The sequence below is a fragment of the Balaenoptera acutorostrata genome, chromosome 11, assembly GCF_949987535.1.
Source record: "Balaenoptera acutorostrata chromosome 11, mBalAcu1.1, whole genome shotgun sequence".
NCBI lineage: Eukaryota > Metazoa > Chordata > Mammalia > Artiodactyla > Balaenopteridae > Balaenoptera > Balaenoptera acutorostrata.
The window spans coordinates 72,582,022-72,597,415 of NC_080074.1; the positions used below are offsets into that span (position 1 = coordinate 72,582,022).

A 15,394-nucleotide genomic window follows, 5' to 3' on the forward strand; every position below is an offset into this window, starting at 1 on the left:
TCCCAGTTAAGCCGCTCCTCTTTTTTTTTTTTTTTTTTGGTTTTCAAAAATACTTCAAGATATTTATCTTCAGTATATGGAATTAGGTTTGAAAAATCACCCCAAGAGTGAAGGTTTCATGCAGTTAATGCTCATAGTTTTCTTGCACTAGAGGCACCCAGGTTTAGGATCTCTTTGCAGCTCTACACATCCATGTTCTAAATTAGCATCTACGTTCAGCCTGTTCTCCCTAGATGGGCTGTGGCTTCTTCCTACAGACTCACTAGTTGTGATTCAAATGATGCTTTTATTTCCTCTCCCTCAGTGGCAGCGTAGTGAACCTCAGGTCATATGCAGCCCTCCTAGATTTTAGGTTCTGAATTTCCTTCAGGATTTTGCATTTTTCACTGAATTCAAACTTTTCCCGTAAAATGTTTTATTTTCAAGCCCCGTCAGTCTTTCTGATTGTAGTTGCGAACACTAAATGAAAAAATGTACCTGGTTGAAAATACTAAGCTCACAGGTTATTTGCACTTAACTATTACAACAGTGTTTTCCAAAATATATTCCTTGGGATATTAATATATTTTATGGTGAAAAGGGTAAAAAGTATATTTTGGAATTAGTGGGCCAAACAATACCCAACAGATGTATTTTCTGTTTTTATAGTATTTCATGTGCCACTGTGAATCCCCCCAAGAGTGCATGGTATTTAGCAGTTCTCAAACATATCTATCCTTGGGATCCCTTTGTGCAGTTAGGGTTCTGTGGGAAGCACTGACCTGTGCTGTCATTCTGCATTCCTCCCACTCCGTGCCTCCATCTCACTCCTTTCCAGTCCAGCCTCACCAGTGTTATCAGAGTGATTCTTGGCTCTTATTAGTCTCTCTCAGACACCTCGAGCTTTTGGTTGTCACCTCACACCTGTCAGTATCTCTGGTCTTCTCTGTCCTTGACCATGTTCTTGCCTTGGCCTGGAGTGCCCTGCCTCCACGCTCCTCTCTGAAGGGCTCTCCCCAGTACCCCCAGTGAGTTACCCGTACGGTCTCCCTCCTCCTGTGAGATCGTAGTCTGTTTAACTCATTGAAATTATTTGTTGGGCACATGCTGTCTGTGAGACTTTAAATGGAGATTGTCAATGTAAAGTTGATTGAAGAAGTTGGTGGGAATAGAGTTAAATTTATATATATATCTTTGTCTTTTTATTTTCTTTCTCTAGTGTTCTTTTGAAGATGACAACATCCATTCTTTATTAAAGCCTTTAGAACTGGAACTACAAAAGACAGTGCATACATACTGTGGAAAAATTTACAAAATATTTATCAAACAGCTGACAAAAAGCATACAGGATCGTTATGATAGACCACCAAAGGAAAGGTGATTCTTGGTGACCGCTAAATCAAATGAATTAAAACAACAAAATATCAGAGGATATGTGTGAAGGAATAGTCTTAGATGAAGTGTTCAGGAAGGAATTATTCATCTTCAGAATAATTTTTTTTCCCGAAGAAGTTAAATGAGCAGTATTTTCATGTAATGAAGAATAAGTTGAAGTCTTGGACCCCAACAAGAAGATATTTTTGATTTCTGATGTTTTGTAATGCTATTTGCTATCATTCTAGTATTGATGAAGATATTATTGAATGGTTATAGCCTACAGACTTTGTTTGACTCTTACTCTCAAGTGGGTAAGAGCAGTAGGGATGTATGGTTGGAGAAAAATGTACCTCATACACAGTGGAAACACTCAAACTGTGAGTATAGCAATAATTTTACGTCAGCACTAACCTCACTTTAAATGTGTGAGAAAAGAAAGTTGTTTACAGGAGCAGAAAATGTTCTGTTTCTAAAGAAATGTGATGTAACTGATGTCACTATCGACAATCTATGTGTGCCTTTATACATTTCATCTCTGTTTTAAAATATTTTTGTGACAATCATGCTTAAAATTATTTTTAGTTTATAAGTAAACTGCACATTTAAAATTGAGAGGGAAAACTGAAAGTTTTGGATATTAGTCTCTGTGTGTATTTGTGAAACGTAGAATTTTCATTTGTATGTGCTTAACTGTCTTGCCCAAAGTCATATCTAAGATTATTAATTAGGTATTTTAGGAAATTTTTTATCACTTTAAATGAAAATTTTCAGCTTTACTGGGCATTCTGGACACAATAAATATACTGATAATAAAATGAGAACCTAACCAGTGTACTTATATGATGGTGGAAAATGTGATGGACCAAAATGCATAAGCTATGTACTTCCTGTGAGCAGCCATTATAGTTACAGTGGAGCAGAAAAAAAGTGGTCCACTTAAACCTTTTTCCTTCTACCTCAAAATGGCTTTGCAAGATATTTTTGAAGAAGCAAATATACGTATAGAGCCTTACTTTAAGTAAGTTAGACAACTTTCATGGATGATTGGCTTCAGAAGATGGTCACATCTGATTATAGAAAAACTAGTTTTGATTTGGTTGATGTGCATGTCCTCCTTCTTTGAATATCACTTAAGACAGTTATCTTTTTTTTTAATCTTGGCAATAAGAAAATATTACTTCTCTTAGTGTTTTTGACCTGTCTTCTGTGGCTGTAGATTCTGAGTACTTAGCATGTACTGTGCCGGGGCACACGTCTTATTTTACCAAGTACTGTATGGTTAACTTCTTTTTCTCCTTTTGACATTTTAACGCTTAAATAGAGAAGAGAAAATCATGAAGGAAGACTATCACCTTTGTGAAAATAGTGGTGATTGGCTTTATGAAGACACAGCGCCCTCTGTGGAGACGTGGAAGACGGTCCTCGGTCTTTGCAGTTCAGTCAGGGACAAATTGAGAGAGGAAGGTGTAAGAAAGGCAGATTAGAAGCTGATGGCCAGCCCAACACTCTTGGACAGAAGCGTTCAGAGAGCACACACAGTCTGTGCGTCCCTGGCAGAGCACCGTGGTGACTGTGAGAACTTTTGAACTTGTTGAAGTTGATTTGCTAAATAAAAAATGAGGTCCCTAGAATTTTGAAGTTTGGAGGGTATAGGATCATTTTTAATGGTCCCCAGATGAGACCATTGGTGGCCTGGCTACATTAGACTCTTGTGGGGACCTTGCTGAGGATGGATTCCTGGGCCTCACCTTTGGTGACTCTGGTACCCCATGTCTAGATGGGTCTGCACATTACACAGAAGTAGAGAGAATAGTACAGTGGTACTCCTTGTCCAGATCAAACACGTCAGTATCTTACCACATTTGTGTCATCTGTCCCTTTTTCCTTTGCTGAAGTATCTTAAAGAAAATGCCAGGCATCATGTTATTTCACCTCTGTGAACACTTCGGTAACTATAGTGACATCATATCTGCTTTGGCTTCGGTTAATATCCAGTTCTTAGGCAGATTTCCCTTATTGACTACAATGTTAGAGTGCAAAAATAAGTCACATTATGATTCTATTTTTAATAAGCACCTCAGATGATTTTGGTGTCAGTTAGTTTGGGAACCCCTGGAAATCATTTTGCCAACTTGAAGGTTGAAGTTAGGACCACAATTCTCGGCACAGTTGGTGGATTATATATGTGATTCTGAAACATTAGCCGAAGTACTTGGGGTTATTGACAAGATACAAATTTATATTAGGAAGTTGCTTAGATTTAATTTCCTTAGTGAACAGAGACTCTTAGCCCCATAGGCTCTAGTATGATTGGGGCTGGGTAGAGTGTGGTCATAGTTTCACTGGACTGTATGCTGTGGTCTCACGCCTGTTGCACCTATTTACAGTGTTACACACTCTACATTGTGGATCAGTTGGAAGGTTCTTCATGTGGTTTATTCAGACCTGACCTAATTGAGCATTTTACCATAAATTGGGTTATGGCGAAAACTCTCCACTTAGGGACTGTGTTTACCTAAAAGTTAGGATATCACAAAAAGTCCTTAAAAATATTTAATATAAATATTAAAATGAGTTTTCTGAGTTTATCTTTAGATAAGGTAACTTTTTCCTTGAGAAGTCTCAAGAAATGCAGTTCTCAGCATTAATGAGGTTAAATTCTAGAACAGCTTAGAGAACGTTTTATATTTCTTTCCATAAGACGGTGTATCTATGCAGTTTATACGAATTACATTCTATATTCTTTGAGTCTATGTGTTAGAACAATTCTGACCTCAGAACTATCTCTGGGCTGCAGTATTACCAAAGTGGAATGACTTTATAATGTAGCCAACCCTCATTTATATGAAGTAGCCATCTTAGAGGAACTTGGAAAACCTTTAGAAAATATATATTGTGATTTACATTTTAAGAAAATACGTACTTTTTTTTTCCCTATGAAGAGTAGTTCATAATGTATACGGTTACCCACTTATCTTTGGACACTTCAGAGCCTGAAACAATACTACTGCTTACTCACTGCTCTCTCATCTTGCCTCCAGTCAGATGTTATTGGTGTAATGGAAAGAAAACCAGACTGTGAACTAGATCTGGATTCTCTTCTTGGTTAGGGACGCGAGGCATATCATTTAACCTTCTCTGTGCCATAAGTTTGTGAACAATCAATATGCCTTTCCCACCTCATAAGACTCAGAAGTCATGAAGTTGAGACCCAGAAGAGAGAATGGATTTGCTCCATGGCTTGTATCATGCCACACCAGCATTACTGTTGAAGTTCTGTGTTGCTCTGTTGTCTCCTGAACAGATCATTCTGTTTTAGGCTGAATGTTTTTTGACATGTTTTATATCTCCGGTATGAATCTGCTTAGATTATGTAAGGAAGAATTTTTAAGGAAGAGAAAGCAAAGGAAAGAATGATGTAAAGGAATGATCAAAGGAAGAAGGAGAAGAGAGGAAGTGAGAAAAGTGAAGAAAGAGAAGGGAATAAGAGTGAGAATGGCCAAAGGCAGAGTGCAAGAAGAGAGGGGATGAGAGTGGGGAAATCGAGAAGTGGAGGTAGAGGGCGGAGGTGTGGGAACAGTCACTTTCTGAGTTGCAGCACCGCAGCCTGTACCACCGTCTGCCTGCCTTCCTCTGTTTCAGTTCACGAGGCCCTCTGGGCTCAGGAATTGTGCTGGCTTTCGTGGAAGGGGCGGCCAGGCTACCTTTGTTTGATTTGTTGATCCTGCAGTCTTTTCCCAGTCACTTTACTCACTGATCATTTAGTGCTGTGATTCAACATTGTATTTTTTTTTCTTGGTTTTTTTTTTTTGTTAATTGGATCCAAGTTTGTGAGCTAAGACCTGTCGAAACACGATGGCAAATATCTTCCTTTTTAACATCCTTTTAGTCTTCCCAGATGCTGGATTATGCAGGACTGACCACATAGATAGCACAGGAGGAGGGGATGGCCGTATCAGATCTGAAGGGGGCCCAGGAATCTATCACAGTGGTTCTCCCAGATGATACTGATAAGAAGCCAGACTTGGGAACCACTGCCCTGCCTTGAATGAATGGCAGCTTAAACAGTACATCACATCTCTTGATTCCTCAGTAGGCATACTTCCAGTTGAAGTGTTAGGAATGGATTAAAGAGAACAGGAGACAGCAAGAGTACATTAAATGGAAAAACCTTAAAAGAAAGTATTCAGTGTCTTCTTTTTCAGAAGTTTATCTTGTAAGTAATAAACACCTTAGTGTTAATCAGTAGTGATTTAGCGAGACCACTGATTTTTTTTTTTTTAAATAACTTTTCGTTCCTTAGAGTAAAATAGAGAAGAAAAGTAGGGAAGCAGTATGTCAGGTGTGGGGCCAGTTATCATTTTATTAAATGTAATTTCAAGCATCTTTTTTTTTTTTTTTTTTTTTTTTTAATAATGGGTTCATCTCACAAGGTTGTTGTGAAGATGAAGCAACTAAAACCTGTAAAGCATGTAAATAGTGCTTTACACATAGAACCTGGCATATGTTGAGTGGGCAGTCATTATTTGCTCTTCTTTTATATAAAGATGTAACTTAAGAGCCACCTAGTTCAAAAGGGTTAAGAGTACAGAGAGTACAGTTTAGCAGAGAGCATAGCACGGGGATTTCCAAAGGCTCAGAGCTGAGCTATTTGAGTTCAAACAAGTGACTTAATTTCTCTGTGCCTCAGTTTCTTTTTTTTTTTTTTTTTTCCACACACACACACACACTGTATTTTATTTTTACAAGAGATAAATAGACTGACACCAAGCATTGTACATGGATGACCACAACAAAAGCATCAATGATTGCAATTACCAAACATGAAACACACTTATACTATGTCATAATATTGACATTCAGTCCAGTAATCCTCCACTGTAACAGCTCCTTTACTTTGCAGTGAAAATTGATTTGTATATTCTTTTCCTCTGAGTCCTTGTGGGATTTTTTTTTTTTTAATTCAGACAGAAAGTCACAAAAATTATACTCATCCTCATCAGTTCACTCAGTCCCATGTAATTAATTTCTTTTTTTTTTCATCTTGATCTTTTGTTAGCACTTTTATGAGTTCATCAGTTTTTCATTAGAGTTCTGAAAATGCTTATTCATTCAGTTCAGCAGTACAGTCAGTTACCAGAAACCTGTACTTGTCAGAGTCTTTTCCATGAATTTCTTGAAGATGAAACCTTTTTATAGGAACATATTTGCAAAATCATCAGAGTACACCCAGAACTGTCTGTAAATGACAAAAGACTTAAAAATGACCATGGTTAAAGATTTGATGAAAGTTCATAATAATGCAGTTGACAAGAAAATTAGTTATTTCTGAGATATACATTTTAAAGTAATAACTAGGATTATTACTTATAACATTATACCAGAACATATAAGATTTTTAGACGTTTCCTGTAATGTCTGAAACATTTATATTAACATATTTCCATACATATTTCCATACAAATACAAATATAAGATTTTTAGAAATTTCATGTAATGTCTGAAACATTTATATTAACATAGTTCCATACATATTTCCATACAAATACAAATATAAGATTTTTAGAAATTTCATGTAATGTCTGAAACATTTATATTAACATATTTCCATACATATTTCCATACAAATACAAATATAAGATTTTTAGAAATTTCATGTAATGTCTGAAACATTTATATTAACATATTTCCATACATATTTCCATACAAATACAAATATAAGATTTTTAGAAATTTCATGTAATGTCTGAAACATTTATATTAACATATTTCCATACAAATAACCCAATGAAAGTTTAGTATTAGTTGTTTTGTTTGTTTTTTTATACTGCAGGTTCTTATTAGGCATCAGTTTTATACACATCAGTGTATACATGTCAATCCCAATCACCCAATTCAGCACACCACCATCCCCACCTCATCGCAGTTTTCCCCCCTTGGTGTCCATATGTCCATTCTCTACATCTGTGTCTCAACTTCTGCCCTGCAATCTGGCTCATCTGTACCATTTTTCTAGGTTCCACATACATGCATTAATATACGATATTTGTTTTTCTCTTTCTGACTTACTTCACTCTGTATGACAGTCTCTAGATCCATCCACTTCTCAACAAATGGCTCAATTTCGTTCCTTTTTATGGCTGAGTAATATTCCATTGTATATATGTACCACAACTTCTTTATCCAGTCGTCTGCTGATGGGCATTTAGGTTGCTTCCATGACCTGGCTATTGTAAATAGTGCTGCAATGAACATTCGGGTGCACGTGTCTTTTTGAATTACGGTTTTCTCTGGGTATATGCCCAGTAGTGGGATTGCTGGGTCATATGGTAATTCTATTTTTCGTTTTTTAAGGAACCTCCATATTGTTCTCCATAGTGGCTGTATCAATTTACATTCCCACCAACAGTGCAAGAGGGTTCCCTTTTCTCCACACCCTCTCCAGCATTTGTTGTTTGTAGATTTTCTGATGATGCCCATTCTAACAGGAGTGAGGTGATACCTCATTGTAGTTTTGATTTGCATTTCTCTAATAATTAGTGATGTTGAGCATCTTTTCATGTGCTTCGTGGCCGTCTGCATGTCTTCTTTGGAGAAATGTCTATTTAGGTATTCTGCCCATTTTTGGATTGGGGTGTTTGTTTCTTTGATATTGAGCTGAATGAGCTGTTTATATATTTTGGAGATTAATCCTTTGTCCGTTGATTCATTTGCAAATATTTTCTCCCATTCTGAGGGTTGTCTTTTCGTCTTGTTTATGGTTTCCTTTGCTGTGAAAAAGCTTTGAAGTTTCATTAGGTCCCACTTGTTTATTTCTGTTTTTATTTCCATTACTCTAGGAGGTGGATCGAAAAAGATCTTGCTGTGATTTATGTCAAAGAGTGTTCTTCCTATGTTTTCCTCTAAGAGTTTTATAGTGTCCAGTCTTACATTTAGGTCTCTAATCCATTTTGAGTTTATTTTTGTGTATGGTGTTAGGGAGTATTCTAATTTCATTCTTTTACATGTGGCTGTCCAGTTTTCCCAGCACCACTTATTGAAGAGACTGTCTTTTCTCCATTGTATATCTTTGCCTCCTTTGTCATAGATTAGTTGACCATAGGTGCGTGGGTTAATCTCTGGGCTTTCTATCTTGTTCCATTGATCTATGTTTCTGTTTTTGTGCCAGTACCATATTGTCTTGATTACTGTAGCTTTGTATTATAGTCTGAAGTCAGGGAGCCTGATTCCTCCAGCTCCATTTTTTTGCCTCAAGACTGCTTTGGCTATTCGGGGTCTTTTGTGTCTCCATACAAATTTTAAGATGATTTGTTCTAGCTCCGTAAAAAATGCCATTGGTAATTTGATAGGGATTGCATTGAATCTGTAGATTGCTTTGGGTAGTATACTCATTTTCACAATGTTGATTCTTCCAATCCAAGAACATGGTATATCTCTCCATCTGTTGGTATCATCTTTAATTTCTTTCATCAGTGTCTTATAGTTTTCTGCATACAGGTCTTTTGTCTCCCTAGGTAGGTTTATTCCTAGATATTTTATTCTTTTTGTTGCAATGGTAAATGGGAGTGTTTCCATAATTTCTCTTTCAGATTTTTCATCATTAGTGTATAGGAATGCAAGAGATTTCTGTGCATTAATTTTGTAACCTGCAACTTTACCATATTCATTAATTAGCTCTAGCAGTTTTCTGGTGGCAGTTTTAGGATTCTCTATGTATAGTATCATGTCATCCGCAAACAGTGACAGTTTTACTTCTTCTTTTCCAATTTGTATTCCTTTTATTTCTTTTTCTTCTCTGATTGCCGTGGCTAGGACTTCCAGAACTATGTTGAATAATAGTGGTGAGAGTGGACATCCTTGTCTCGTTCCTGATCTTAGAGGAAATGCTTTCAGTTTTTCACCATTGAGAATGATGTTTGCTGTGGGTTTGTCATATATGGCCTTTATTATGTTGAGGTAGGTTCCCTCTATGCCCACTTTCTGGAGAGTTTTTATCAGAAATGGGTGTTGAATTTTGTCAAAAGCTTTTTCTGCATCTATTGAGATGATCATATGGTTTTTCTTCTTCAATTTGTTAATATGGTGTATCACATTGATTGATTTGCATATATTGAAGAATCCTTGCATCCCTGGGATAAATCCCACTTGATCGTGGTGTATGATCCTTTTAATGTGTTGTTGGATTCTGTTTGCTAGTATTTTGTTGAGGATTTTTGCATCTATATTCATCAGTGATATTGGTCTGTAATTTTCTTTTTTTGTAGTGTCTTTGTCTGGTTTTGGTATCAGGGTGATGGTGGCCTCATAGAATGAGTTTGGGAGAGTTCCTTCCTCTGCAATTTTTTGGAAGAGTTTGAGAAGGATGGGTGTTAGCTCTTCTCTAAATGTTTGATAGAATTCACCTGTGAAGCCATCTGGTCCTGGACTTTTGTTTGTTGGAAGATTTTTAATCACAGTTTCAATTTCATTACTTGTGATTGGTCTGTTGATATTTTCTGTTTCTTCCTGATTCAGTCTTGGAAGGTTATACCTTTCTAAGAATTTGTCCATTTCTTCCAGGTTGTCCATTTTATTGGCATAAAGTTGCTTGTAGTAGTCTCTTAGGATGTTTTGTATTTCTGCGGTGTCTGTTGTAACTTCTCCTTTTTCATTTCTGATTTTATTGATTTGAGTCCTCTCCCTCTTTTTCTTGATGAGTCTGGCTAATGGCTTATCAATTTTGTTTATCTTCTCAAAGAACCAACTTTTAGTTTTATTGATCTTTGCTATTGTTTTCTTTGTTTCTATTTCATTTATTTCTGCTCTGATCTTTATGATTTCTTTCCTTCTGCTAACTTTGGGTTTTGTTTGTTCTTCTTTCTCTAGTTTCTTTAGGTGTAAGGTTAGATTGTTTACTTGAGATTTTTCTTGTTTCTTTAGGTAGGCTTGTATAGCTATAAACTTTCCTCTTAGAACCGCTTTTGCTGCATCCCATAGGTTTTGGGTCGTCGTGTTTTCATTGTCATTTGTCTCTAGGTATTTTTTTATTTCCTGTTTGATTTCTTCAGTGATCTCTTGGTTATTTAGTAACGTATTGTTTAGCCTCCATGTGTTTGTCTTTTTTACGTTTTTTTCCCTGTAATTCATTTCTAATCTCATAGCGTTGTGGTCAGAAAAGATGCTTGATATGATTTCAATTTTCTTAAATTTACTGAGGCTTGATTTGTGACCCAAGATGTGATCTATCCTGGAGAATGTTCCGTGTGCACTTGAGAAGAACGTGTAATCTGCCGTTTTTGGATGGAATGTCCTATATATATCAATTAAATCTATCTGGTCTATTGTGTCATTTAAAGCTTCTGTTTCCTTATTTATTTTCATTTTGGATGATCTGTCCATTGGCGTAAGTGAGGTGTTAAAGTCCCCCACTATTATTGTGTTACTGTCGATTTCCTCTTTTATAGCTGTTAGCAGTTGCCTTATGTATTGAGGTGCTCCTATGTTGGGTGCATATATATTTATAATTGTTATATCTTCTTCTTGGATTGATCCCTGGATCATTATGTAGTGTCCTTCCTTGTCTCTTGTAACATTCTTTATTTTAAAGTCTATTTTATCTGATATGAGTATACCTACTCCAGCTTTCTTTTGATTTCCATTTGCATGGAATATCTTTTTCCATCCCCTCACTTTCAGTCTGTATGTGTCCCTAGGTCTGAAGTGGGTCTCTTGTAGACAGCATATATATGGGTCTTGTTTTTGTATCCATTCAGCCAGTCTATGTCTTTTGGTTGGGGCATTTAATCCATTCACGTTTAAGGTAATTATCGATATGTATGTTCCTATGACCATTTTCTTAATTGTTTTGGGTTTGTTTTTGTAGGTCCTTTTCTTCTCTTGTGTTTCCCACTTAGAGAAGTTCCTTTAGCATTTGTTGTAGAGCTGGTTTGGTGGTGCTGAATTCTCTTAGCTTTTGCTTGTCTGTAAAGCTTTTGATTTCTCCATCAAATCTAAATGAGATCCTTGCTGGGTAAAGTAATCTTGGTTGTAGGTTCTTCCCTTTCATCACTTTAAGTATATCATGCCACTCCCTTCTGGCTTGCAGAGTTTCTGCTGAGAAATCAGCTGTTAACCTTATGGGAGTTCCCTTGTATGTTATTTGTCGTTTTTCCCTTGCTGCTTTCAGTAATTTTTCTTTGTCTTTAATTTTTGCCACTTTGATTACTATGTGTCTCGGCGTGTTTCTCCTTGGGTTTATTCTGTATGGGACTCTCTGCGCTTCCTGGACTTGGGTGGCTATTTCCTTTCCCATGTTAGGGAAGTTTTCGACTATAATCTCTTCAAATATTTTCTCTGGTCCTTTCTCTCTCTCTTCTCCTTCTGGGACCCCTATAATGCGAATGTTGTTGCGTTTCATGTTGTCCCAGAGGTCTCTTAGGCTGTCTTCATTTCTTTTCATTCTTTTTTCTTTAGTCTGTTCCGCAGCAGTGAATTCCACCATTCTGTCTTCCAGGTCACTTATCCGTTCTTCCGCCTCAGTTATTCTGCTATTGATTCCTTCTAGTGTAGTTTTCATTTCAGTTATTGTATTGGTCATCTCTGTTTGTTTGTTCTTTAATTCTTCTAGGTCTTTGTTAATCATTTCTTGCATCTTCTCAATCTTTGCCTCCATTCTTATTCCGAGGTCCTGGATCATCTTCACTATCATTATTCTGAATTCTTTTTCTGGAAGGTTGCCTATCTCCACTTCATTTAGTTGTTTTTCTGGGGTTTTTTCTTGTTCCTTCATCTGGTACATAGCCCTCTGCCTTTTCATCTTCTCTGTCTTTCTGTAACTGTGGTTTTTTTTTTCAATTTCAAGCATCTTAAACAATTGCCTTATTGCATTTTAATATTTAATAAAAGTAGATTAAATAATGATTAGTACTGTAACAGTTATCCCTTTATACATTGCCAAAGGAACCCTTTTTTGCCTGTTAAAGTCTGGCTAAACTGTCCTGATGTTTGTCGTTTCTTAATTCATTGAACATGAAACTAGATTTTTAAAACTAAATTATATAAACTTAAGGCAGGTGTAAAAGGTGATGCAAGAATTTTTTTTAACTAAAAATGAATATGATGTTAATCCAGATATCTAGCAATTACAGAATTATGAGAACATGGAATAGGATATTGGACTAGGCAATTTAAAACTGATTACAAGTTGATGTCAAACTTCTAAATGGAAAATATCTATTGTCACCTCATCTCTACCAATTAATTCCAAATGTCTAATGGGTTTGTTTCTTAAGAATTTTCTGTAAACCCAGTTTTCAAACAAAAGAGAACCTTTGAAAAGATACAGAGAGAAAAAGAAAGGAAAATTTCTGTCAATTCTAATGCTGTGAATGTTATTTGGAGGGTCTGTGGTCAGACATTTTAATGCCAAACTTAAGACCTGATGTGGAGCCTCTGATTATGTGTAGTTTACATACATAATCTGAATTTGTGAGCATATTCAAACACACATCATCATAGCAACTCCTTGTAAAAACTGAAGAAAAGCAACAGTGTACCTTTCATTTAAAATGTAAGTTGACTTTGACTATGATGGAAAATAGCTGTTTTCAACCTGTGTATAAAATCTCTTCAGGGAATATTGGAATGTTATGCAAAAATAATTCAGGGCTTGTAGCGTAGCTGTAAACTGTGTCATCCATTGCATCACATCCATTGTTGTCAGTATCTGAGAGCTGGGCCAGTGGCTTTTGATGGATGTTGTAACAGAAGATTTATGAAGGAGATGGTGGTTTGTACTTGCTCCTGAAGTCAGAAACTGGAAGGTGTTTCCATTTATCACAAGGATTTTGCATAAATATGTTAATATTTTGAGTAGTAATGATTCTAAAGCTGCAGGAAGGCATTTTGGTGTACTGTGTTACACAGAGAGTACTACTCAAATTGATTTTTACCTGAAAATATGACGGTTTTAGGATAATTTGGATATCTTCCTCCAAGTATTTTGTGTATCTTGACATTTATTAAAGGGAAGGTGAGTATAAGATTATAGATTGGGATGTAACCTGAGAATAATGGAAAGTTGCTCTGTTCTGTTTTGGGGGGATTCAAATCATCTTTTTCTTGAGAAACTTTGTGTTGTTCTTACTAAATAAACATCTACTCAATAAATATCTAATCTCTTCAAGTGATATGTCTGAATTTTTCTAGCAGTCAGAAGCAATTTTGGAATCTTTAGGCTTGGGAAGCTTGATAACTAAAAGTCAGGGCAGTTCCTGGACTGACTAATTCGGCAACTGGACAATGTCATCAGAAACCTACGTACCTTTTGTCTTTACAGTACCGTTCTCACCATGTGAGCTGTGTCTCCCCCGACGGCCCCCAAGTGACAGCCAGCATTCTGCATCTCAAATGACAACCAGAGGCAAAAATATATCTTTTTATAAGAGGAAGGTGCCACCTGTCTCCATCCACTTGCTCTCATAGCCATAGCAATATCTGTGTCCAAAACAGTTACTTTGCAAAGAGAATAAAACTTCAATGGTTGGCTCAGACCATGATTTGCCCCAAACTTAAATATAGCCTCCCTTGAAGAATGGCTACTCACAGGAAAGGAAATAACATCAGGGTTCTGCTAGAAGTCTGTGGGGTAGAAGGGTAGGGGCTTAGAAGATAGCTATCGGGTAGGCAACAGACCTAGATGGTTTTACTGGCCCAAGTATTTCTTTTTATTATTTTTATTATTATTATTTTTGGCTGCGCTAGGTCTTCATTGCTGCACGCGGGCTTTCTCTAGTTGTGGCAAGCGGGGGCTACTCTTCATTGTGGTGTGCAGGCTTCTCATTGCAGTGGCTTCTCTTGTTGCGGAGCACGGGCTCTAGGGCGCGTGGGCTTCAGTAGTCGTGGCGTGCAGGCCCAGTAGTTGCGGCTCCCAGGCTCTAGAGCGCAGCCTCAGTAGTTGTGGCGCACGGGCTTAATTGCTCCACAGCATGTGGGATCTTCCCGGACCAGGGATCGAACCCGTGTCCCCTGCACTGGCAGGCGGATTCTTAACCACTGCGCCACCAGAGAAGTCCCCAAGTATTTCTTAAAACTACCCAGAGGATCAAATTTCAGATCTAGAGAAGAGTACCTTTTCTGTGCCAGGGTGTAATTGTGCTCTAACGGGTCTCTGTAATGTTATGATCCAACAGTTCTCAGTTTTACGTATTTTATTATTTATACAATGGTTTTCTGGTTACAGTGATAGCATGAAGGGTTTTAAAAGATTATTGAGGTGATGACTACTTCCAAGAGAGTTTAAAAGTTCTTCTAAATTTATGTTGAGAAATGTATTAATAGTTAGTTATTAGCAACCTTTATCATATTTTTAATCATTTATAAGTTACAAAATGCCCTCATTGAAAAACATTCAAACAATACTGAAGAATTAAAAGTATATGAAGTAAAAAGTAAAAGACTCCTAACAATCCACCCCTCAGAGCATTTGGTGTGTACCCTCCCTGTCTTGCTACGCACATGTACACACAGTGTACCCACACACGGGCTTGGTTCCACAATGGCTTCTACAACTTGCCTTATTTCACACAGTATATTATGGTATCTTTCCTTGTCGATACATGAGCTCTACCTCATTCTTTAGCTGCGTATTATGTCATAGTAGTGTACTTAAGTAGAGATTAGCATATGGACTTCTGATGTATGAAAGCCTAAGTAATGAGTTTTAACTTGTTAGGGGAAATAGTCGTTAACTACTTTTACCATTTTTCTAGTTGTAATTTAAGGTGCATTAAATCGTGAATAAACTGTAGTGTACCTTAAAAATCAAAGTAAATGTCAGATTATTAAAATTTTTAAAAATAAAATGGGAAGTTTTTGTAAGTAATATAAATAATATGTAATGTAATAAATACATAATAATAAAATAAATAACAATAGTTACATTTCTGTGAGACTGGCATGTCTGAATATTGTTACTTCAGGGTTCTTTTACCTTTCCATTCTTTCTTTTTTAAAAATACATTTTGAATAGTATTAAAATACATTTGAATAGCTCTAAAAA

General features: G+C 36.6%; 1 protein-coding gene across 3 annotated transcripts in view; it reads left to right on the forward strand.

Moving 5' to 3' along the window:
* The window catches only part of GXYLT1 (glucoside xylosyltransferase 1), a 59,331-nt gene extending 44,150 nt beyond the window's left edge, over positions 1–15,181 (forward strand). For 2 of the 3 annotated variants that reach the window (XM_057556964.1, XM_057556966.1), the window contains one exon: positions 1,199–6,871. In XM_057556964.1, coding sequence (XP_057412947.1) covers positions 1,199–1,360 — 162 coding nt within the window. In that variant the 3' untranslated portion in view covers positions 1,361–6,871. Of the gene's footprint in view, positions 1–1,198; positions 6,872–13,672 lie in introns of those variants that run through there. The other variant, XM_057556965.1, reaches the window with a different exon arrangement.
* The last annotated feature ends 213 nt before the right edge of the window (positions 15,182–15,394 follow it).